Genomic DNA, 25,331 nt, shown 5'->3' with positions numbered 1-25,331 from the left:
ACTTAAAGGGACAAGTAAGCAGCTTCGGACCTGTATATTTAATAAAGTGTTTTTAATGAAAAAAGACGAGCACAAATAAATGCCGCTGTTTAGTAACGAAATATACATACAGAACTGACTGAGGAACAGTTTTCTACCACAAGCTGCTAGTCTGCTGAACCGCTGATTCGAGAGAAGAACCTATTTTTGCAGTCTGCACAGATCCCTGAGAAAACCGCAATTTCATGCTGTCTGAATTACACTTGTATGCATGTCAAAATGACAATAAAGCTTGATTTGATTTGAATTCTTAAAGAAAACCTGGTTGACAGACCTTTGAAGTGAAATACAAAATCCACAAAATGAAATGTATTAATAAATAAAAAAACAAGATAAGATCAACTCCATGAAAGCATATATCTTTGACAGCAATGAAACACTAATCAAACTATTTCATAACTCATAATCAAATAAATCAGAAATATTGGGGTCTTTTTTTTAATTTAATTAAAAGCCAAGGGACATACACTTTTCACTTATTTGAAGTGAAGAGGACTTTGCACCTAATTGTTTGTTGACATTACCAAAGAAATGTTGACAAATGCAACAAAGACGACCTCCAAATATGTTCACAAATGGAATCGCTAAAAAAACCCAGCCTGTACTTTAAGAGGGACAGTTGTGAACAGATTTCACAGGAAGAATGTTATTAATGCAATGTCTGGTCTGCTTTACGTACATCTTCCTCCCTCTGCTGGAGGATGTATGTCATGATCACCAGAAACAGAAACAGATCAGGAGAAACAAAATGATAGGACTCCTGCTAAGCTGAGGGATCCCACTTCATATCAACTGCCCACCAACGTGAATATGAAAGGAAGGGATTTACATATTCATAAATTGCAGTTTTTGCTCAAAGTGTAATTTAACTACGTTTGTGCTAAATATTTAATATATTGATTCTGAAACATGTCTGGAAAAGAATTGGCATGGTACAAAGCTAAAAGTGAAACAGACACTTATCCTTATTACTGCTGCATATAAATCCAACTGTAGCAATCCTCAAATGGCAAAATGTTCAACAGCCTTCTGTTTTCTGAGATTTGATGTAAAAAAAAAAAAAAGAAGAAAAAAGTCACCAGACCTTCCTCAAAGCATTGAGCTCTAAGGAGGCACTTTGTTTGATGTCAACCAAAGTGAAATGGTTGAGGATTTTAACGTGTGTTTTACAATTTGAGATGTGCAACCATTTTAATTTTTTTCGTAATACACTTCGGTTTAGTCCAGCACTTCACAGAATGTTTTTTATTGTAAAAGTGCAACCTCTTTTTGTAAACATTAATCCTACTGTTTTTGAACTGTCTGTTTCTGAGCGTCCTTGACAGTCACACAAGTGCAGGAAATCGAAGACTCGTCATCTGGGGAGTTAGTAATATAACAAAGACTCCATATTTCAGCCTACTGCAGAGTCTTCCAAATCTGTGTTGCTGTGGCCCATTTCTTCTTCTGTCTGCTGGTTATCGTTTTCTTCTTCAATGAGCTCACAGGATGTGTTTCTTTCTTCTCCAACAACTTCACTCTCTGCAAGGAAAACATATTATAGTTTTAAACATTGTAGTTTTGAGCACCTGTGCACTAAAACGCTGTAGTAGTACAAACTTAACTGACCTGCACTTGTTTCTCCCTCTTTCTTGTCAGTGAGAAAGATTCGCTGCATTTTCAGTTTCTTCGCAGTGTGGCACATGTATTTCAAGTCTGTACCACTGTTGGCTTTTCCTGGAGACATTTGGGAAAAGGAAGCTCAGGAAACACAAATAACAGATATATATCTATAAACACTGAAAGGAGCACAAACTTACCCTTTCGTTGTGTCTCCTCGAACAGCACACAAGTTCCCAAAGTGTCTTTGAAGAGAGGCAAAAACAAATTACAAAATATGTTTTATATTTGAAGATGATACATTAAAAATGTGCTTCTAATTTTATATTGTACCATTTATAATAGCCAGTAAGTCATGTACCAACATTAGGTAAAATATCACTAATTAAAAATTAATGCTTTTAAGTTAAAGATGTATTCTTACCTTCATATTCCCCTGCAAACACATACTGTCCAATTTGCATCATGGGCCTCTCACTGTCAACATCCTTCAATCCAAATGAGAAAAAAAAAAAAAAAAGGTCTGTCAAGCTGCCCTCAGAGAATTGCTGTGTTTATATTAATATCCCCTATTTTTGAACGTGTCCAACACTCACCAAAATCTTGCAAGTGCTCCGAGACAGGGACTCACTGTTGATTATACCAGAGACCTCCACCACAACAAGCTGCTCCTAAACACACGACAAGGATTAAAATGAATAATACTTTTTACATAGTAAACGTGAACAATGAATGTCGTTTTTTTAAGTTTGTCCGACTCCAACATGAAAAGATTAAACTAATGCCGCAATGCTAACTCAGTCGTTTATTTCTTAAATCTCTGTGAACCCACCTGTCAATAAATCGGCTACATGAGGCAAACGCCGCTACAATTAAAATAGCACAATGACGACATTACATAAAAGTTACCTCCTCTTCCCATTCATCGTCCATCTTCAAACTCCTGCAATGAGACAAGAACACCTTGTCAACTGAGAAATATTTTTCTGTACAATTACTCAGAGACACCCGCCATGTCTCACTAAACTAGTACAACTTCCGCGAATGTACGGTGTCCGAGAAGAGACCTTCGGTTTATTTATTTATTTTGCTGTATGGCTATTTTCAGTTATACGTTCATCCACTGAAGGGCGCTGTTGCTCAGTTTGAAGGCATGTTTTTTAGCGGATCCATTAAATATGCACTGGAAACGAAATAAATTTATAAATAAGCTATCTATCTATCTATCTATCTATCTATCTATCTATCTATCTATCTATCTATCTATCTATCTATCTATCTATCTATCTATCTATCTATCTATCTATTATCTGTCTTAAGTGGTTGAGTATGGCTAAATCTAAATATATGCTACCTGTAAGCATGCTCATCTACATGTAACATTAACGTTATTAATGTCCTGCTCTAGGAGGCCAAGGCCGTGGTGATGAGATGAGATAAGATGATGCACTTTATTGATCCCCCAAGGGAAATTCATCTGTCAAAGGCAGACTCTGCAAAAAAATGAAAAGAAGCACACATGTCAAATACTGAAAAAAAAAGAAAAAGAAAAGAAACATTCACACAAACAGGAGGCCCGGTGAGAAACACAGGGGAGTACAAAGGGAAGATACTGAGAACACACCCGACACTGTAGGTTTGTGATACGATCAAATGTGGCAACACCTGAGGTAGAAGCTTTTCAGTTTTGCTTCGATGGGACTGGTGTTGTTGTACAGATGTGAATTACAGATTTCTTTTACATGGCTTAACTGAGGCAAACCTGAGCAAATCTTTTAATTAGATACAAACATGTACCTCACCATTTGTCATTACAAATGAATTTCTATCATTAAGATGATAAATAAAATGTGAAATCTAGTGGATATATATACTCTACATAAACAATTTGTATATATTTTTTTTAAAAAAAATCTTCAAATCAATGCAGTGAAGAAGGATTACAGGAACCAATAGAATCGGGAAGCCACAGGGATTATTGATGGAAACTCGTTTAGCTTATCATTCAGCTGTATCGATTTTGTTTTTATATTTTTATCTTCAAAATGCTTGGCTTAATTTATACTGTTTTCAGTTAGCCAGTGAAATTATTATATTTGATAAATGGCAAACATTTGATGTATCCGAAATATAATATTATTTATTAGTCCTGATTAATGGTGATACTTATTGATCCTTGGAGGAAATATCTCTTTTTGCTAGCAACCCTGTGCCCAGGGGTCATAGATCAGGGTCAGATGAGGGGCAGCGTCCCGTGAGCTGGCTGGGATTGAGGATGTCTGGAGAGGATGTTTCTTCTTACAGATCGACCACCCTACTCACCTCTAATAAAAACAGGACAGCTCTAATAAATAGGAAAAGTGGACTGTAATTGAGAAAATGTATACGGTCAAACATCAACGTCTGTGCCCTGCTTCTTATAACAGCTGCCCTACTCAGAGAATATTTCTGGAAATTTTAATTTTTAAAATTTCGTTTCATAATGAGTTGTGAATCCCCAGACTCGATGTTTGACAAACTGGTGGGGTGAAGGGCGTTAATACTGAACCTGATTTATTCATGGTCTGGCAATGTCAGCACGTCAGCTGGTGTGGGGACAATCACAGAACGAGTTTTAAGTGATTGTAGGAGGCATTCAAATATGTGCAATTGCTCCTACTGAATTTGGTAAATATCAGACATTGGATCTAGTGCCGTAAAAATGGCCGTGTGAAGTGAAGTGTGAAAACACGTAGGTTTTTGGTATTATTTACCTTGGCTGAAAATAGTCAGCTGTGTATCTGTTTTAGGGACACAAAAAAGAAAAATGGCATTTTCTGAGTTTCTAGTATTATTAATTAAAATATAGAACAAGGTTGGGAAACGTTATTTGAACAGTGTCCGTCCAGGTGACATAAAGCTAGGCAGGTAACTGTTTTGCGTGGCGGCTCAGATGCCGACAGTGTTCGCAGCCTGTAAATACCTGTATAAATGGAAAGTAGGCTGACGCCGGCTGCACTTCACCCTCAGAGAGACAGAAAAAAAAAATATTTTGAATGAAAATCAGGCAAACCAAATTAAAGGGGGTGAAAATCCCCCTCGTGCCTTCTCCCTCCCCATTTCTGGCCTATCATCTATCTCTGGACCATGGTGGGGTTGTCATGTCGACCAGCCCACAAGTTACTATGACAACGGCTCAAGGGGAAGCACTTGCTAGGGAGGTTATTGCCTCCTTGGGGATGTAAGAAGGACAGGGGGAATGTGAGCACAGACAAAGGGACTTACAGACACCAAAAAGGCACAAATGAAGGGAGAGGTCAAGTTGGAGTATGTTAGCTGGAAGTGTGTTTGTGTGTGTTTACATTTACGACCACGCACAACAGGACACAGTGTGTAAATCAGAGTTGTCCCACAGAAGCTTTGGGAAGCGGTGCAAAGTTTTTCTTGTTCCGGGACGAAGCCCGAGACTCTCCTGTACGTGATGTATTACACCTTCCTGCTCAGAGCCGTACCCCGGGGCAGAAAGGGGCGGGGGCAAGGGAGGGAGTGACATTAAGGACCCTCCAAGGTGTCAGATGGGTCCCCAGCTTCCCCCACATTTTGTCATATAAATGTCATAAAGACAAGTTTGGAGTTGGGGAGCTTTTGGCTCTCCTTCAGCCTGGGGGGTATTGCAGTGGTTAATTGCCCCATTAGCACTGACAGGGTAAATTGGTGGAAGGGCTAACTATATATTACGGTGAAAACAACAAATCCCTGGCATACACCGGAGGGCATGGAAAGAGTGTTTTACAGTAAGGCCCGGGCACGTTTGAGTGTGTGTGTGTGTGTGTGTGTGAGAGAGACAGAGAGAGAGCGTGAGTAATTTGTAAATGTGCATTTGCATGAGCTTTAATATTGGGGAAATATTGCAAGTCTATACTTATCTCCACGAAATGAACTCACAGTATGTGAGCACAACTGTGTGAAGGTGTATGTTTAAACAAGTTGGAGGATTCTATTCTGTTTTATTAAAAACTACATTATGTGTGAATTGCTTTTAAGAGCGTTCTGCGTTTATGTATCTATTATTATGTGACAACAAGGACATAAAATATGTTCTTATGCATTTCTTATGGTTTCAAAAAGGGCAAAAAATAAAGGAAAATTAAATAAAATTGAAAAAAATGCAATAACAAATTCCAATACAATTGGAAATTTACATGAATAAGCCATGCAAACAGCAAGAAACCTCTTCCAAAAGCATTGTACTACTGTGAGATTCAAACAGACTACTTAAGCACAATAAGTTCATTTTTGAAAATGTTTTTTTTTTATCTTACTAGTTTGTTTTTTTGACATGCATAAAAGATTGAAAATAACTATTTACATTTTAACATAGCTTACAGTATTTAAGTATGGCAAGGAACATTCCCCATATTGATTTAAACTCAATATATAAATATTTATTTATTTAAACCTATAAACAAAGACAGATACCCCCCACACACCCCCACTCCCCCCACACACACCCACACACATAGACACACACACATGCAGACATGCATCCACACACTCACAAACAGACAATGACTAACGTTAAAATTATATCACCGTCCTTTCATAGCCGTTGTCTTTGTTCATAAAATGACAGACTGTCTCCCACTTAACAGAGAGTCCATGTATCCCCGAATCCAAAGAAAACGCAACAGGACCTGATTTGCGTTTTTGATAACCTGCAATCTCTGATAGTGACCTGAGCCAGACCATCAGTTTAAATGTTTTTGTATGGTAAAATAATATCTAATTGGCCCAATGAGTAAATTCTGTGGATTACATAGCCGCCAAAATTCGACAAAGCAATCAAACCAAACCCACGGAAATTAAAACTAAAATGCCAATGCACTCAAAAACAACACAAAGAAACGTATTCATATTTATGTCCTACTCGGATACGGCCTTGTAGTGCAGTAGTTTCACGAACAGTGAGCTGTAAGTAACCTCGCTGCAGTGCTACAGCCTTTTTAACCTCCATATTAGAATATTACAACGCCTAAAAATTTATTGCTTATAGAGACGTTTTGCAACGACACTGCAACCTTTTTTTGCATTTCGAAAATTGTATTTATTTGTGAAATAAGGACGAGATCAACTGTGACTATCTAAGCCCAATAAAGTTAAAAGAAGAAGAAGAAAAAAGATGATATTTGATCTTACAATTAATGCATTTTTTGCCTTCTAAAATATGGACGATCGACAGATTGCACATCCAGCGTGAAATTCACAATAGTATTATCATAACAATAGAACTGAGTAGCGAGGATATGGCATGGCCGGAACAGAAAAAAGCACTAAAGGTCTTCCGTGATGACAAACACAGAAATGGACATTTCACAGAAATTCGAAGAAATACACGTATATTTTTTTATGTCACAGACGATTTCTTTTTTACTAGAGAATCCGCTTACTAAAGCCAGACCCGCAGCCTTGCCTATAACCTGCTCAATCTAAAAAGAAAAGGAAAATGGTGGAATTCATTCATTCATTCATTCATCTATTCAAGCATATGTGCACGACATTTTTCTATGATGGCTTTAATTCTTCTTCTTTCTTTTTTTTTCTTTTTTTAGCTGTCACCATGGCCTATAGTTTTGTTTTCATACGTTTCAAGTTTTTCAACGCAACGCAGACATCACTCGGAAATTCAATTGAATTACTGCGATTTAATTCTATTACATTTGAGCGTGTTTTGGCGAAGCCTATGTGAAATCAGATGTCAATATGATATTCCTAAAACAGTCCTCAAGGGCCTTGTAGTGTGTTTGTCGTCCTCTACAGTGAATCACGGTGCCAGAGTCCCGTTTTGAGGAAGGTTTTCTGGCATCGCGTGTTCTTTTAAATGACATTAAATGTGTCTATTTTGTTAATACTGACTCTATTTCAACATTTTTGTACTTTTGCAGATTTTTAAAATGTATTATGGCATAACTCTACATTTTTTTCGATGCTGTTTACTCTTTAAATGTGCTATTCTAGACAAAAAAAATGTGTGTTTATTTAAAATGGACCTTTGGGCGTTTCGTCTACAACGTCACATTTGAGAATAAAATTCTACAGTCTCTGCTGCATTTCATAATACTTTTTAATATTTTCCGCTGGTCTTCTTTCCTTTGCGTCCCCGGTAGCCTCTCCCCCTCCCTCTGTCAGTCCTCCCTCCCTCTCTCTCCCCTCTCTCTCTCGCGGAATCCTATTGATCCAAACGGGCTAATTAGCGGTGTCTGCGCAATTACGCACATGCGCACTGGGCGTAATCTCAGCCATTTTTTGAAGGAAACTAATTAGCAGGAATAAAGAGCCAAGTGTTTTTCCTCCCACAGTGATCAGAACTCATTCTACCTCTGGAGCTCGCACAAACCCCTCCGTCCCCCATCTTCTGTTTACTACAGCCTATATGTAGCTTTAATTACACTGTTGTTTGGTAACAACTTGGACCCCGCTGCTCTCTCTCCCTCTCCCCGTTTTTTCCCCTCCTGGCTCCGTAAAAACGCAGAGGATCATTCATAAGGAATGAGTGGGCTCTCTATACGATTGTTTTCTGGACTACTACACATTCAGCGTACGGAGCTTTGTACCAGAGTCGCTGCAGAGATGTAAGTGTTGTCATTTGTTTACGATAATAGCTGCAAGGAAGCGATCCTGGCGGTGGGGAGGAGGGGGTGTATGGTCTGTGCAGCCTGTATTTCATACCAAATCAAGGGTTTGTTGGTTTGCCCGTGCACCGAGTCACCTGTTACTAGTTACTGAACGCGATCCCTCTCGGTTTGTCTGGATCACAGAGCGGCACGGTGCGGTGGGATACACTGTAAACAAAGGCTGAAGTATGGAAGCTGATGGTTGGTCAGTGGCTTGACAACACGGAGACGGGGAGTGAACTATTCAAGCCGACATTCTCACAGCTTCGCTATATTTTCCCCCAGGATAGTGCAAAATACAGTTTAGTGCAATTACCTTGAGGTTGCATGCGGTCATAGTGTCTTCACGCGAAAAAATAAATAAATATCCATCTGTATTCGTCCTGGTCCTGTAAAGGCAAACAAGAGGCATTTTAACTAACTATAGACACACAACTCTTCTTCTCTGGCTGTGTTTCTCTCTTCCTCTCACACCCCTGTCTCTCTTGTCTCTCTCTTCTCAACACACACACGCACACACGCCCCAGCCAAGGAATTCAGGGAATATACTTTTAGTCGGACATAAATCTATGCTGCAACATCTGGAATATGAATCACTACTAACAGATATTTCATGTGCATTCATATCTTAGTATTCTTGTAGAACATGTGTCCTGTGTCTGTTCATGTTCAGTTTCAGGTGTTCTGTGTGTGTGTGTGTGTGTGTGTGTGTGTGTGTGTGTGTGTGTGTGTGTCTGTGCTTAATTGACATCATCAGAATCAGTTGCACAACAGGATGTATACACACATTAACACACATAGATGCACGCACACCCACACATTGTTAAATGATGGTTTCCCGCACTTGTGATCGATAGAGAGCCAGGAATGCTTGTATAAATAGTTACATTGCCGATAGACCCAGGTTATTGATTGCAGTGTAAATGAAAATCTTTATCAGATTAGAGACTGTTCTCAGCTGCTGGCAGCCCGGCTCGGCCCCTCAGCACTCTCTGGCAGGACAGTGGACAGCTGCAGTGGGCAAGGGTCTGTGGCCTGTGACATAAACACAGTACATTAAAGCACTATCAGAGTGCCGATATGAGCCATATATCTTAAAGCTGCAGAGAGGGGGAAGGGGTAGCTACTGGAGACAGGGAGAGAAGGGGTGTTTTAAGGAGGAGGAGGGGGTTGGTTGGTTGAAGGAGAAGGTGAAAGGGTAGATTAAGGTCTCTCCTTGATTAAAAAAGGTCAGTAATGAGATTGTGAGACACACAGACAGACAGACACACACACACACACACACTAAAAGAGATGTATCTGTCTCAAATGGCATTCGTCTGTCAGTCAGCCACCAATCTCTGCATGATTGTGCTTATGCGATTCAGAATCTTTGTGAAACCTAGTTGCTATTTTGGACATTTTCAGGTATATTTCACGCATGATAAATTGACATACTCATGCGTTAGCTTCAGTTGAAATGTGCACATTTTTAAAGTAGTTATAAACTGAATATTTATATAAATTTCATTTTTTTTTTTTAAATAAAACATTATTGTGGACTACAAATGCACAAATAAAGCTTCATGTTACAACAAATGATAATGATTATTTTTATTTAATTATATTTTAATGGGAAATGTTATGTTTGTGGTTATGTAGGTTAGTATGTTTGTAGTCAACAGAGGTGGACATAATATTACACACATCGAACGTGGAGTTTCAAAAAATAAAATACACCTCAATGCAATAACACACAATGCTTTAAAATCATAACACATTTTAATTTACACTTGTCTAAATTCTAAAAAAAAAAAAAAAATGTAAAAGCTTCACATAAGTATTTTGTGTGGTGTAAATGTGTTGATTATATTGTATTGTGTTCACCCCTTGTGTTCCCCCAGCACAAAATGGCTCGTGCTAAACAGGGATCCTGGTGCTTCATAATATGTCTGTACGAATGCGCAGCAAAAAGATGTAGAGACTGATACACTGGCTTTAAAAAGTGTTCTTTTATCTGCTTTTGTCTGAGTGTGGCAATTTAGTGGAAGCCCTTTAGGTCTGAAGCATTCAGTTCTTTATTTAATCCTATTCCCTGAGGAATATTATAGACCTCCTGCGTAGCCTTTACCCGCATTCCTCTACCTAGTTTAGCTCTCATGCTATTGATTTTCCCATTAAGGGCTAACGCTAACCCCTGGGTAACCAGACTCTGGATTGCGCACTATGAAAGCTGTATTGAACAGATGCTATCCAGGGACTCTAATCAATGCCTCTACCATTATGCAATATTGTTTACATGAGTCATGTGTTTAATATTCTCCTCTTCTTTTCTTTTTTTTTTACTTCACTTTTCTGCTGTCTCTGTCTGTCCTGCTCTCCCCTTCTCTTTCTCTGTATCTGAAAAACACAGGTGGGGCAGTAATGCGTGGCAGCTGTAGCCTCTGGTATGGACAGCGGTGAGGGAGGAGGAGGGGATGGAGGGGGAGGAGAGGAGCGAGATGCTGACCTCAGTCCCCAGGCTTTATCTCTTCCTCTCCTGACCCTGGCGGTCATTCCTGAGCAGGGGTCATCCTCTCATACCTCAGCCATGGCCCCTGCCAAAGAGCCCATGACCCTGCCTCAGCGTGAGGAGGAGGGTGCAGAGGGGTCCCAGGCTAGAGAAGAGACCCGGGGTAGTGAGCAAAAAGAAGGAGGCCTACACTCGCAGGAGAATGGAGCGCGTCAAAAGCAGGGGATGAAGGAAGACTTTGGGGAGGGCTATTTGTCAGGGCAAAGGAAGGAAGAAGGGGAGCTTCATGTAGGTGTGGGAGAGGCATCAGTTGCAGGGGGCCTCCCAGCAGCCCTCATCAGCAGAGGCGGAGAGGAGGAGAAGGAAGAGGAGGAGGCCATCTCAAACCAAAGCCAAACCAAATCCAAATGTTCTTTATTACCTCAACAGAGCCAGCACAGCTCTTCTTCCAGCACTGCAAAAGCCAGTGGCACACTCGACAGCAAAATAGCCGCCTCTCCAAAGCCCTCCCCCACTTCTTCCCAGTCTCCAAAGCCCTCCCCCTTTTTCCCCATCTCTCCAAAGCACTTCAATTGTCCGTCCTCTTCTTCTGCCCTGCTGAGCGAGACAGAGGTAAAAGACATTAAGGGAGATCAGGGCTGGATTTCTGGGTTTTCTCAGAGCTTTAGATCCCAGCAGTCTTCTCTGGCTTTTCCGCTGGCAGGTACGGAACCTGCCAGTACACCTGCTGATGATGATGGGCCGGCAGGGGTTCCTCATTCTTCCATTTCCAATGGAGATGGTGCCAAAGCTCCAGAACCAAATGACAACCAGCTAGACATGGAGGTGGATGATGAGAGAGACAAAGAAGATGAACAGAAAGAAGCTGTCCTTAAAAACCTCAACCAAGACCTCTCTCCTAATTCACTGACTAGTCACATGACCATAATGCACTCACGCAATTCCTGCAAGACCCTGAAATGCCCAAAGTGTAACTGGCATTATAAGTCTCAGCATACACTGCAAGTCCACATGAAGGAGAAACATCCAGAGACGGGAAGCCAGTGTGTGTGTGGCACCTCTGGGGGAAAGTGTGTGTGTGGTGGCGCAACACGGGGAGTATGTGGATACTGCAGTTCGGGAAAACCTCATCCTCGCCTAGCCCGAGGTGAAACCTACGCCTGCGGGTACAAGCCCTACCGCTGTGAGGTGTGTGACTATGCTACCTCATCGAAAGGCAATCTCAGCATACACATGCAGTCCGACAAACACCTTAACAATGTTCAAAATGGTGGGCATCCAAATGGCCACATGCACACCTCTCCCATTACCAACAACGGCAGCTCCTCCAACGGTCATGCAGTGGATGAGCAGCCGTACACCAAGGTCCCAGTTTCTATTCCCACGCCTACAACGCAGTCCGCCAAGCTCACGCCGCCCACACACTCGCACTCACACGGTAAGCGGTGGCGGTGTGACGTGTGCGACTATGAGACCAGCATTGCCCGCAACCTGCGCATACACACAACCAGCGAGAAACACACACACAACATGCTGCGGCTCCAGAGGGGTTACTACCTGTCTCACTGCAGGAGTCTTGCCCCGCAGTTTAAACACCTACAAAGTGCAGGTGAGTAAGAGCGCGCGACACCTGTCGTGCATTGCTGTAATGAAACATGAAAGTTTGAAAATATGTTAATTCTGTTCCATGGTTTCTTTCTGTTTTAGGTGCTGAGCTCTCCTTGAACATGAGACTGACCAGTCAACAAGTTGCAGAACAACCAGTCACTCTCGGGTCTGCGCTGACTCCTTCTCCGTCCCCCTCACCATCCCCACCTCCGGCCCCATCTCTGTCCCCCACTGGACCCCTGTCCCAGGGCGTGTTCCAGTGCCTTGTTTGCTCCTGCTTTTCATCCGACAGCTTAGAGTCTGTGGAACAGCACCTGAATGCTCCCCGCTCCTTGCCCCAGTCTGAGTGGTGCTCCCTAGTCACAGGTGGTTGCCACTGCAGACTGTGCGGCTACACCACCCCGCTGAGGGCTAACTTCTCCTTGCACTGCCAGACTGACAGACACCGCACCCGGTACCAGCTTGCTGCTCACCTGCAGGAGGGCGGAGACAGGGGTCAGGAAGGGGCTGCTCTCGTTGCTAAGGGCAACCCCGTCCAGCTGAGGTGCAACCTGTGTGACTACGTGACCAGCAGTTTGGAGAAGCTACGGGGGCATTCCCTCAGTTCACACCATGAGGCAAGCGTCCGGGTTTACAGAGTAAGTATTAAAAAAAAAAAAAAAAAAACACGCAGGTAGCCCCAAAAGGCCTGTGTCTTCACACCTGCAAGCAGCACAAAAATATACTTATTAAATATGTAATTTAAGACTTAGAAACTGTTTTCCAACCGTATATGTTATGCTTTTTTTTCTTCTTCCTCATTATTTTTAGTTCCTGCAACAGTATGATGGTGAGGTTGATGGAGGTTCGTGGCTGTTCCATTGTCTTCTATGCAACCACTCCTCCTCTTCTAAACTCCAAGTACTGAAACACAGCCAAACCCCAACCCATCAGCAGAGGGAAGGGCTACTACAGCTGCAGCCAATGGGCGGAGAGGAGTTGGCCGCCATTTTTACCATCAGGAAAAGCCGTGATTGTGTCACAGGTGAGAATATGAACTGTGGGGGTGTATTTGATTTCATGGTGCGGTGTGGTTGCAGGCATTAGCGAGCAGACGAGGGATTAAGATGAAAAGACTGAGAAAATGAGTAATGGCTGTTGCTGCGATATTGATCAAGCAAAGTGATTAGTCGATACACATCCTTGTTATATCCCCAATCACCCCTGACAACATCTAACTAGCACCTGCTAATCAATGAACCAATACAAATCCCCCAGACAAAGAGGAGGAGGTGGACGCTAGTCGCCGTTATAAACGCAGCATTTATTGGTTTATACAGTGTGTGCACCTAAAATGAGTAAGTCTACACTTTATTTGTAAATTACATCCATCCTGTGATTTGTTCTTGTGCAGATTAAGACTTATTAAGGTGAACTGATGTGTTGTAAGTCCATATAACCTCTACTCCACCTCTGAGGAGAATCTAATGTAAAATCAATACTTAATCAATAGTGTATGGGGGCAAGCAAGACGAATGAAGTGTGCTCAAAAGACATTGGTCATTTTGAAGCATGTTAGTTACAGAGTAATATAAACTACAATTAGCTCGATAGTTTGTGAGAGCATATTGCGAGAAGCACTGTGTTTGCATAACATAATTACTTGTCTTGTCCCCTCCCAGAAGAGCTCGGTGACGATATGGAAGCTTCCAGTGAGACCAGCACTGGTCCTTTGGACACAACCAAAGACACATGTAACTTGGGGACAAAGAAGAATTCGAATGAGACTGGTATGGCACCTTGTATAGAAAATGATCATACATTTAATAGTAAATGTAAATACATTCACGTGTTCATATTTATTTTTACTTGAAGAAGAGACAAAGGGGGAGGAACGAGAGAAGAGGGAGTCGGTACCCTCAGTTAAGCGTCCATCTTCTGGATGCGGGGAAATGGAAAGCTCCATCTCAGCCAAACGCCCCCGAACACACCAGCAAAATGAGAACCAGCAGGTGAGCAGTTGACACACATTTGAATAATTTAAGTACATGAATATCAGCTGTATCAATATACACAAATACAGTTCTTGATTAGACATAGCGTTTCCTTCCCAAGGAGACCCATGCACACTTTTTTAATCTGCACATAAATAACATTTTCTCCTCTCTTCTCCTTATTTCCCAAGACTGTCCAATGCCCTTTGTGCCAGGTTAAACTCTCATACGTACACCTTCGACAGCATCTCACGCATGTTCACAGTGTGGCGCAGGACTGTGTAGACAAGCTCATCAGCACAGTAAGTGTATGCAACTGCGAATTTGTTGTATTTGCGTTCGTCTGGCAGCAAAAGAAAATAAGAAAGCCAAAGCGAAGGGGGATGGGGGAAGAGTGAAATGTAGGGAGACAATTCCATTAAGAAGGCACCAGAGAGAAAGGCAGCGATTTTTTTAATGCATGTTTAAGTAGCTCCCCGCTATCATCTTTGATGCAGCTGTGTGTATGTGTATGTGCGTCTTTTAGAGTGGAAGAGAGAGGGTTTGACTTAGTGAGTGAGGGAAAAGCCAGTCTTTCTATAATGCATGTTTAAGTAGCCCTCTATTACCAGAAGTGCAGTCAAGCTAAAAAGGGGCCCCCATGCTTTTTACTGTGTCTCTCCAACTAACAATGAACGGTCATCTATCCACATCACCATCCTCCATCTCCCTGGCCTGTATGCTAAGTGGCCTTTGTCTCTAGCTCTCTTTCCTTCCACTTGCTTTTCACCCTTTTTCCCCTCTGCTGTCCCTCCCTCCCCCCTCTAGCTACTCCCATCATTCCTATTCTGCAATTTCTGTCTCTGCCCCTCCCTTTCTGTCTCTCCCAAGCTCTCTCTCAATTTCTTATGCGTTACCCCTCCCTTACTCACTGTCTTTCTCCAAAGCAGTTTTTTTTGTTCATTGCCCCATACTTCCTCCCTCCCTCTCCCTCTTTCTTTTTTCATATTCTACACCCCTTGCCCCCCCACCACCACCCCCATCCTCCCTCCTCACCCCCCTCACTCTCTCTGATAGTAATTGAGGTTCATTAATTCAGACTGAGGTGATGATGGCCATTATGTACCTTGCTTTCCAATTACGCTCTCTAGATTAAGCCTGACCTTCAGTTTTCTCTGCAGTGTGTGTGTGTGTGGTTGTTCTTCTCTTTGGCTCTTATGAAGCCGTTACGTAGAAAAAACTCTTGTCATGTAAATCTCATTTTTGGCTGTCTGTCCTTTCCTTGGGGTGGCTAGCTCTTCCCCTACATATAGTATTTGCTCTCATTGCTCGAAGCTGTAGGGATGGAGGTTTTCTGTATGAAGAATGATTTTAAATAAATTCATTATTCAGCTCAGTAAAGTTTTATTAAACCCTTGGGGCATGTTGGAGGGCGTCGCAGGAACTGAAGGGCAGACCCACATATCTCAACCATGTATACTTATTAACAAATTGATGTGCCTTGCTGCCTATACTGCTGTGTAGGCAGGTGCAAGATGGAACGACACACTTTAATGTTTTATGATATTAGTACAGGGAGTGCAGGCGCTCTGTTTGCTTGATATTTGCTTGCTATTATACTGTACAATTAAACATGTTTTATTCATAATGTTGGATTAAGAAAACAAGGCAATATCATATTTCTTTTACTCTGAATTGGTAAAAGAACATTAACTAGCAAGAACTGACAGAACATAATTTCTTTTCCTCTAGGTCGCACCATCCGTGGAACAACTGCAGCCTCAGCTGGAGACGGAACTACAGACAGACTTGGACACAGATGATATTCAGAAAAAAAATACGAAGAATAAAAATGGGAACGGTGCCCTGACCGATTCACCGAAAAATAAAGGTTGGTATTTAGATAATAACTGAAGAAGCAATAATAACAATCTATGTCGTGCTCCATTTGTTAAAATCAAAAACCTGTGAAAGAACTAATTCACAGTGATGTTTTTGTGCATTTTACAGGCATTTCAGTGGAGAACACTGAGGAAGACGTCGCCGCACCCAAAGATGTCACAGCTCTTCTCACCCCACCCCTAGAAGACAACACCACTCACCCTTCCAATGGCAGACTAGCTCCTCAGTCCCCGACTCAGATCCCCCCCTCTTCACCACCCACCTCCCCTCCCAGCGAACCGCCTCCCCTCTCAGATCGTCATGGTTACCGGTTCCGTTGCAGCAGGTGCAGCTTGGCGTTTCCCACTCAGGAGAAGCTCCAGCTGCACTGGCAGTACCATGCCATGAGGGCGGCGACAGAGTGCCCCCTCTGTTCTAGACAATGCCGCAGTCAGGAGGCCCTGCAGAGACACATGCAGAACACACACTCACAGCTGGACAACACACAGGGATTGAATACACTCTTGCCACCTCATACTGTGCAATACATGGAGCAGAATACAAATTCAGTTCAGCAAGATTTTAGTCTGTCCCCTCAAGTGGGTCAAGAAGCAGGAGAGGGTGATGATGATGATGATGATGATGAGATTAACGATGAAGCATTGGGCATTGAGGGAAAGGAAGAAAAAAATGAAGAAATTAAAATTAAAGAGAAGGATGTGGTCTCCGAAGATGATGGAGGTGAGGAGGATTTGACAAAACCAGATAAAAAGCCACTTGAGGAGATAGATTCAGAACCTAGTTTGAGCTCTCTTGTCAAAAAGAGCTCTAACCCCTCATTAGACCGTTATCTGGATCCATCCCGACCCTATAAATGCACCATATGTTCTGAGTCTTTTACACAAAAAACGATTCTTCTAGTCCACTATAACTCTGTGTCCCATCTCCACCGGGCCAGACGAGCCATGCAGGACTCTGGCACAAGTGTTGCTTCTTCAGAGGCTCCCCGTGGTCCAGATCCTAGACCCTACCGCTGCCGATTGTGTGGTGTGGGCTACAGTCAGAGCTCCACATTGGACATACATCTTCGCTCTGTCCTTCATCAAACTAGAGCTCGTGCTGCTCAAAACCCAGCTCAACAGACCCCAGCATCTACTGCAACTGTTCCAGTGTCAGCCCCCACCGCTGCTACGCAGACTACTAACACCAGAGACGAGAAATCCAAGAGTTTGTCTCTCACAAAGAAGCCAGGCTTGCTAACTGAGGCCCAACCAACCGTCTCGAACACAATAGACAGCCAGCATGCTAAAAAGAGAGTGGCAGAGCTTCTAGCATCAAGGAACCAGCTAATGCTAATACAACAGCAGCAGATAGCACAGGCACAAGTTCAAGCTCAGTTACAACAGCACACAGCTTTGCTCCAGTCTCAAACGATGCAGCATCTTTCTTTACCAGAGAATCTCCTTAAACAACACTTCTCCTTGGCACCGGACAATTTGTTTTCTCTGCAGCAGCAACTTCTTCTGCCCTTTTACTTGTCAGGAGACATGAATCTTAACACAGAATTAAATGTTAAGAGCCCAGAACTTAGTCACTTAGTATTGACCAACTCCATCCCGAAAGATCAGGTTAAGGCAGAGGCTGAAAGGGAGCCTCAAGCAAGTGAGAAACAAACCCAGAAACAAAGTTCAAATTTGTCGGTCAACCACCCAAAAGATTTGTGTTGTGAAGCCAAGGTTGATACAGTTTGTGGTGGGCCCTCCATCAACCAAATGGGAAGAGAACACAGCACTTCTAGTCTTGGAGAAGAAAAAGGCAAAATGCATGTTCCTAATGTTAAGAATGAGAGTCAGAAGGAGGAAGGGGCATCTTCTTCATTTAACCTTCTTGGACCACAGTGTCCTCCTCCTAGAGTGCCATATGCTGCTGCAAACGGTGAACCTCTTAGAACACTGTTGCAGAGTTATGGCTATGAGTTGGCACTGCAGTATATACAAAGTAGACACAGGCACCAGCAGCAAATAGCAACTCAAATAATACTAAATAAGCAAGATTTCTCTGACATGAACAAGGCAGAAGAGGAGGAAAAAGATGAGTTTAATAAATTACATAACAGAAATATGGAAGACATTACCAAGGATAACAAAGGAGTAAAAGTTAATGGAGTGAATGATAGCTTCCCACCAGAGAACAACCAACACAAAGACAAAGAATTGGCAAACAATGGGAAAAAGTGCTGTGAAAAGGGAGAGAAGTGTAGAGACTGTGGCAAGTTTTTTTCAGATGCCTTGATTTTAAAAAGCCACCAGGAATACATCCATAGCATGGTGTTCCCCACTGCTGCACTGGAGAGGTTTTCCAGAGAATACAGGCTGCAGTATGACCAAATGTACCCACTCGCTCAGTCTAAATCTGCAGAGAATTCAGCTGTTTGCACCCAAGCTGCAACTCCAGCTCTGGCAACGTGCTCAGAATCAGATGCAGGAATGGAACCAGTTAAGTCTGAAGTGGAAACCCTTGAAGCTCCCCCTTTACCACTGGTTTCAGATCCCAAGGCTAAAACTACAGCTACAACTACAGACCTAACGCCCACTATCCCTGCTCCTCCTTCTCCTCCTTCTCCCTCTCAACCTCAAGACTTTCCAAAACAAGAGGTCCCCATCCCGAGCACATCTTCTACAGCTACTTCTGAAACCATATCCCCCATACCTCTTCCCTTACCTAAAATACCAATGCTCCCTCTACCGTTGCCTCAGCTTCCTATACCGTCACTGCCCTTACCAAAGCTTCCATTACCACCAATTCCTTTCCCCATGGAGCTGCCTCTCCTCCCTCCAGTTGTAATGCAGTCTATGTCCCTCCAACCCCAGTCTTGGTTAGACTCAAGTGTGAATCCTGAGCTGGCAAAACTGTACCAGTCTCAACTTAACCCAGCTTTGCTAGGGCAACAGCCACAGCTTAATACGGCTCTGCTTGCCCAGCAACCTCAGCTCAGCCCAGCCTTGTTAGGTCAACCTCCACAGCTCAATCCTGCATTGCTGGGTCAACCATCCCAACCTAGCCCCATCCAGACAGGACAGCAAAGCCAAGAGAGCCCCTCAATACTTGAACAACAGCAGAGTAAGAGAACCCGAACCCGAATATCTGAAGAGCAACTGTCTGTTCTAAGAAAACACTTTGATATCAGCAGTCTCCCCAGCGATGAAGAGATGAACAAAATGTCTGCTCTTTCTGGTCTGCCTCACAAAGTCATCAAGCACTGGTTCCGCAACACCTTATTTAAAGAGCGCCAGCGAGACAAGGATTCCCCTTACAATTTTAATAACCCCCCTACCACAGCCCTGGAGGAGTCCAGAGAGGAAGTAGTGCAAAATCAGCCTCTTACACTTTCACCGTGTTCACTGTCCCCAGGACTTCCGACTAACACCTCTCCACAGCCCCAGACAATGGACCAGTATAGAGGAGAGTCCCACAGGGGCAAACGCTCTTCTAGAACCCGCTTCACAGAGCAACAGCTTGAGACTTTGCAGGGGGTGTTTGAGGCCACTCCTTACCCCAGAGAGGAGGAATATGACAGGCTATCTGCTCTGCTGTCTCTCCCTAACAGAGTCATCGTTGTATGGTTCCAAAATGCTAGGCAGAGAGCACGTAAAAACCAAGACCGCGGGACAGATGATGGATTGGAGGGGAAGAACCAGCTTGATAAGATACGCAAACACAGAAATGGCCACTACAAGAATGATGATGATAATCATGATAACAGCGGTGAGGATGAAGGACAAGGTGACTCTCAGAATGAAAACTCCATGGATCTGACTTATGAGTATTATACCCACCCTGACTCCCCTGGCCTTGATTCTTCCACTCATTGTACAGAAAGTGAGCCTCTAACCACCAATGGAGAACCTGCTACAAGGAAACAAGAAGATAAAACAACCTCTTCACAGGCCAACGACAGCCAAGCTCCTGTTAATACTCAAAGTGGAATTTCGGATGCAGACATCCACCATAAAGAGTCTGTTCTGACCATGAAATCGGGGTCTTGTCTGAAACCTGAGGCCATGATTCCGCCACAAATTGCTCCAGAAAGACCCCAGCCTCTCGCTGCCTCTTCTTCTCAAAACCAATTACCCGCCATGTTGTCTGTGTCTCATTCAGAGCAGGAGCGTACACACAGTCCTCTTTCTGATCAAGCCCTTGAAAAGTCTGGTGATGCATCAACCAACCACCCTCCTGCTCCCGAGTCAGAAACAAGCCACACTCAGCTGCCTGATGCCACAGCTTGCCTGTCCACCGAAACACAACCACAATCCCAGCTCCAAACTCAGGCTCAGTTCCAGTGCAGCCTCTGCCCAGCATCCCTGCCATCATTCCAGCTATGGCAAGAACATCAGACCAGGCATCTCCTGGCTGCTCAGTCCCAGGTGCAGCTCCTCCACTCTGGCTTCACAGACCGAACCATGCCTTACATGATGCTACATCCCAACCACACCTTAATGGCCAGCCAAATGCTGTCAGGCGCTATGTCCCAGATCCACCCTAATCCCACACACTCTCTGATTTCACACTTAAACAGCCTACAAATGAAGAACACACTCTCTGATCACTCAAGCAACAACCTTAACAATTCCCTGACACAGTTAAAGCAGAGTACAAAGCACATATCAGAGACCAGTTTTGAGGGCCAAAGGAGCTGTAGAGACGCTGAGGAGGAACACAGAAGGGATAAACGTCAGAGAACAACCATCACTCCAGAACAGCTTGAAGTGTTGTATCAGCGCTACAGCTTGGATTCTAACCCTACCAGAGGAGTTCTTGAAAGTATCGCGCGAGATGTGGGCCTAACAAGACGTGTCGTTCAGGTAATGTATAGATAATACAACGAAAATAATGAATTGTTGATTTAGCTGAATTGTGAAACACATGGCTTTCTCTTACAGGTCTGGTTTCAGAATACACGAGCAAGAGAGAGAAAAGGACAGTTCCGGTCAATGGGGCCAGGATCCAGTTTCAGCTTAGGTTTTAACCATCTGCGCTGCCCATTCTGCAGGGCTCTCTTCAAAGTAAAGAGTGCCCTGGATGCCCACATGAGGTCACGCCACTGGGCAGAAGCTGAAAGGGCAGGCTACAATTTATCAATGAGTAATGGATCCAATGGGCAGACTGGGATGTCTATGCCATCTGTCACGGACAGACCAGGCCCATCTATCTCTTCCCACCATATCCCAAATCTTGGCTGTGTCTTCAGTAACAAAGAGTTAACTATGAAGCCACCTCTGACTTCTTTGCCTACAAGCACTAATCTAAACAACCCAGAGGAGGAGGACGACTACGAGGAAGATGATGAGGACTACCCATGTGAGGAAAGTTCCAGTATGCCTGACCAAGGATGTCTGAGTCCTGAAGGATCTGGGGGTCCCAGCTCAGACTGGGGTGAGACACAGTCTCTGCAGCAACACCACCACCACCAGCAGCAGCGCCAGAGGACACAGATGAGCCACTTCCAGGTACTCCAGCTCAAAGACTTCTACAGGAGCCACCGCACACCCAACCGTCACGAGTGTGAGACACTGGGCCAAGAGCTAGGACTGCCTCACCGTGTGGTGCAGGTAATTGTTTTATATTAAACAATGCAACAGAAAAGTCTGCATCAATGACACAAACAGTCAAACCAGTGTTAATAGATTGCGATACATATTTATTCTTGTCAACGTTTTTTGCAGGTGTGGTTCCAGAATGCAAGAGCTAAGGAGAAGAGGGCCAGGAGCCTGAGCTCTGACACTGCTGAGAGGGAGCAGGCTGAGCTGTCAGCAGGGGCAGGGGAGAGAGACAGAGCATAGAGAGGCAGGCTGCTTCCTTCGACTATGTTCTCACCAAAATCCCTCCTGCAACTGCTGTCAACCTTGAAATATATACCCTGTCCACTTGCTGCCAAACCTGTAACCTGAACAGCCCAAAGATGCAGAGCCGCACTGGCCCAAAGAGAAACTCTCTCAAATGATAATAGCAGAGAGCCCAAACCAAGTCCTCTCCACCACAGCTTTTTCCTCTTTTCATATTGTTCCCAAACTCTCTCCTGGGTTGTCTTATCTTGAAAAGAGCTCCTCTCCCTAGTCTGTCAGACACCTTACTACAACCAAACACCACCTTGATAAAAAAAAAAAAGCAACCAGATGCCACAGAGGCCAAAGAGCATTCTCCAAGTATGTGACCTCACTGCCCAGCTAGACCTGCAGTCTACCTCTCAGTCTGCATGACAGACTCACAGTGGGCCCTCCACCAGACAGTGCTAGATGACTAGCTGTGTAGCATGTAGTGCCAGCCTATACAAGGCTGGAAAAGAAATTGTCAAAGAGATTTTAGTGTAAATAGAGAGCTCCAAAAAATAAACTTGAAGCAAAACAAAGCCGTTGACAGTGGAAGAAGAAGAAGAAGAAGAAAAAACAACAGAACAATGTCCTTGAAATACACAGGGATATTTGCATAGAGCTTTTGTAAAGACTGACTCAGATTCCAAAGCTCATAACCAAAATTTTACATGTCTGTGGATTTAGTTTGAACATGTTTGTTTTCAATAACAAACTGCAGAGCTGACGTCTGTATGGTGATGGGGTGAGATCTGCAACTGGCATACTTTAGGTAAGCCGAGTACCAATAGACTGACACGGTGCTTGACTGCAGTTCCACCCTTCAAAAGCCAATGATAAGTCTTCTGTTGTACATGTACTCCTTCTATGTTCCTTTAGTGGATAACAGCCCAAATAGCACAGAACGCAAAGGCCAGTTTGTCCTGAATGGGGCAAACTATTTTTTTATAGCACTCAACCATTATACTGTATATGAAAACTTTAACCAAACTCAAATTTACATTGTGTGTGTTTAGTAATAGTTTCTTAATATAAATCTTATGGATTGAGATAAACTGTCTTGCTTCGATATAATAGTGTCATGATAATGAAAAGATTATGACAGCTTTGATATGTTCAGGCAAGGTGACTACTGCCTTTCCGTTCTATTTGAATATACCAATGGCTTACCAATGTTATGTGATTAATGTAAAGCTTTCTATGCTCAGGTCAACAGCTCAACATGGCTCCGCTTCAAATGTGATCTAAATACTGTACTTTTCTGTTTTTAAAACAGAAGAGGCCTGGTTTAACCGTGGAGTAAGTATTGATAGATATCTACACAAACATCTCTGTATTTCAAAGATATGAGCTTTTCACCTCTGAGTAATAGATTGTTACAAAAAAAAACTTATTAAAACTAAAGTGTTTAATAGTGTGAGGGGTAAATGTACAGTATTTAGCTTTTGTATGGTTGACTCGAGACTTCATTGGATGTTTGAGACATAGCTCTCCTTTCCACTTACAGAACGGGAGCTACTGCGCAAAGTTGAAAAAAAAAAAAAACTTCGGATGTTATTGATGTTATTTTTGTACACTTAATTTATTTTCCCTCCTTCTTCCTCCCTACCTTCCACTTTTCTCTCTACCTTTTTCCTCTGTTCATTTGCAACCAGTCCTTATTCTATCTGTAATAATGATAATATAACAATAATAGCTAAACAATAATTAATGCTTTAAGACAAAAATCCAAAGACGTGATAATACTTTAACCATATGACCTACAAAAATAAGCGCTACTGTTTACTTGACGATGTATTGCTGTTTTTAAAGAAGGAAGGAGTCCCTGTATCTAAGCTACTGTTTTCTGCCTCTCATAAGCACACTGGAGACTGTAACCAAAACCCCAAACTAGAGCCATGGCAGTCTGTAATATAGCGGTTGAAGAGTTTTACTTCTCTTGAGAAATGTTCCAGTTTATTTTTCTTTTATACCATAGTGTTGAACTTCAGCCCTTAAGGATGTCCAGTTTGCTGCTAATGTACTGTAGTTTCTAACGATACTGTAGAAAGATGCATGCTCTGATCGCTTTACCACTAGGCTTTAATGACTACAAACTGTAATGATACCTGTGATGCTGTTGATAAACTGCTCCTCTGTTACTCTGTTCAAAACAAAATGGATATGTGGGGCTCAATTCCATCAAGTTTGTTTTCCAGTATCTGATTATTTACCCCAACTCATAAGATAGGAATGGCTTTTGTGATATCAAAAATCTTTTTTTTTTCCCAAGCCTTCAGTTTCAAAAAACCCTCATGGGGCATTAACTTCTCAATGCTTGTGGAGATACTGCATAGTTATTTGAAGGAGTTCAGCCCCAAAACCTTCCATTGGCATGGTGTCTTTCTGTGTTGCGATGTCTCTAGGCCATTAGTCCAGCTCAAACAGCTTTGCTGAACTCAGACTGACATCACAGCCAACTTTTCCAAAGGATGTGGACTGACTAACTCTGTCGTGTTTTGTTCTTAAACTAACCAATGTTTACGACAATACCAATGAGCTTTCTTCTGTACAGAAATGTGCATTCCAAATACCACAAAGGCAGTTTTTTGTATACTGATGATTTCAAATTTAATTTCTCTCGTATTCTCTTGATCTTAGTGACTGTAAGATGTACATATTAGAGTCCTCTATGGTGAAGAGACTCTGTTATCCTTACTGTAGGTAAAACGATTCCTTTTCATTTTTTTCTGGATATGTTGTTGCCATAGTGATGACCAAAAAGATACCTGTGATGTGCACCTGTCCTTATGTCCTGCTCCAGTGGTTTAGTGTGTCTCTATACTCTCCCTACCCCAGTTTTCCCCTGCTGGTGTGTGTTTCTCTCCCTTCCCTTGCCCTTACTCCACTGAGCTTAATAAAGTCTGCTTTGGTGCACGCTCTGGTCTCATCCCTTTGGTCCGACAGAGAGAAGCCATTTTGTGAATGTTATGGTATGTGCGGGTGTCTGCCTGTTGTATACGTGCCTCATATTTCAGGTTGTATGTTCGGTGGCAGTGTGTGTCTGGCTTGAAGGCTTTTGATGTTCAACCGTGTGTGTGTAACACAGAAGGCGTTTGGTGAATGGAGCCATGACCTCTGGGGTCACTTCATTAATTACATCTGTGACATTCAGCCAGATGAGTTTCCTTTGTGACTAAATGATATGATGAATATTAACGACCTCGGATGAATTACACTGCTGCTCCTGCTGCTGCTGATGATG

At 42.9% G+C, this 25,331-nt stretch overlaps 2 protein-coding genes across 4 annotated transcripts; one reads left to right on the top strand and one right to left on the bottom strand.

Annotated features, from left to right (window-relative positions):
- Window positions 1–41: 41 nt before the first annotated feature.
- gtf3c6 (general transcription factor IIIC, polypeptide 6, alpha) lies at window positions 42–8,762 on the bottom strand. 2 transcript variants are annotated; one of them, XM_047595549.1, is made up of 7 exons: window positions 8,605–8,762; window positions 2,548–2,581; window positions 2,235–2,309; window positions 2,063–2,126; window positions 1,839–1,883; window positions 1,648–1,755; window positions 42–1,560 (listed from the first exon to the last, which is right to left on the bottom strand). In XM_047595549.1, the coding sequence occupies exons 2-7, from the start codon at window positions 2,569–2,571 to the stop codon at window positions 1,433–1,435; spliced, it is 444 nt and encodes a 147-aa protein (XP_047451505.1). In that variant the 5' UTR covers window positions 2,572–2,581; window positions 8,605–8,762; the 3' UTR covers window positions 42–1,432. The 2 variants fall into 2 exon arrangements, with proteins under 2 accessions (XP_047451505.1, XP_047451504.1); XM_047595548.1 differs by lacking the exon at window positions 8,605–8,762 and having other exon boundaries at window positions 2,548–2,683.
- On the top strand, window positions 7,863–25,003 carry LOC125014465 (zinc finger homeobox protein 3-like). Of its 2 annotated transcripts, none has more exons than XM_047595540.1 (11): window positions 7,863–8,246; window positions 10,681–12,388; window positions 12,487–13,025; window positions 13,198–13,411; window positions 14,052–14,156; window positions 14,242–14,378; window positions 14,552–14,662; window positions 16,092–16,230; window positions 16,350–21,082; window positions 21,161–21,829; window positions 21,944–25,003. In XM_047595540.1, the coding sequence occupies exons 2-11, from the start codon at window positions 10,717–10,719 to the stop codon at window positions 22,058–22,060; spliced, it is 8,436 nt and encodes a 2,811-aa protein (XP_047451496.1). In that variant the 5' UTR covers window positions 7,863–8,246; window positions 10,681–10,716; the 3' UTR covers window positions 22,061–25,003. The 2 variants fall into 2 exon arrangements, with proteins under 2 accessions (XP_047451496.1, XP_047451495.1); XM_047595539.1 differs by having other exon boundaries at window positions 14,049–14,156.
- Window positions 25,004–25,331: the final 328 nt, after the last annotated feature.

This window comes from Mugil cephalus, chromosome 10, assembly GCF_022458985.1.
Source record: "Mugil cephalus isolate CIBA_MC_2020 chromosome 10, CIBA_Mcephalus_1.1, whole genome shotgun sequence".
NCBI lineage: Eukaryota > Metazoa > Chordata > Actinopteri > Mugiliformes > Mugilidae > Mugil > Mugil cephalus.
Note: the sequence above shows the minus strand (reverse complement) of the source record. Positions and strands in the feature narration are given on the sequence as shown.

Excerpts from the sequence above, each read along its gene's own strand:
- LOC125014465 (XM_047595539.1), top strand. The coding sequence starts at position 10,717 with ATGGACAGCGGTGAGGGAGGAGGAGGGGATGGAGGGGGAGGAGAGGAG. Across the intron at positions 14,379-14,551 it reads AGCAAAATGAGAACCAGCAG|ACTGTCCAATGCCCTTTGTG; the intron begins GTGAGCAGTTGA and ends TTATTTCCCAAG. Across the intron at positions 21,830-21,943 it reads TGCCTCACCGTGTGGTGCAG|GTGTGGTTCCAGAATGCAAG; the intron begins GTAATTGTTTTA and ends CGTTTTTTGCAG.
- gtf3c6 (XM_047595549.1), bottom strand. The coding sequence starts at position 2,571 with ATGGACGATGAATGGGAAGAGGAG. Across the intron at positions 2,127-2,234 it reads GGAGCACTTGCAAGATTTTG|GATGTTGACAGTGAGAGGCC; the intron begins GTGAGTGTTGGA and ends TTTGGATTGAAG. Across the intron at positions 1,561-1,647 it reads AGAGGGAGAAACAAGTGCAG|AGAGTGAAGTTGTTGGAGAA; the intron begins GTCAGTTAAGTT and ends TTTTCCTTGCAG.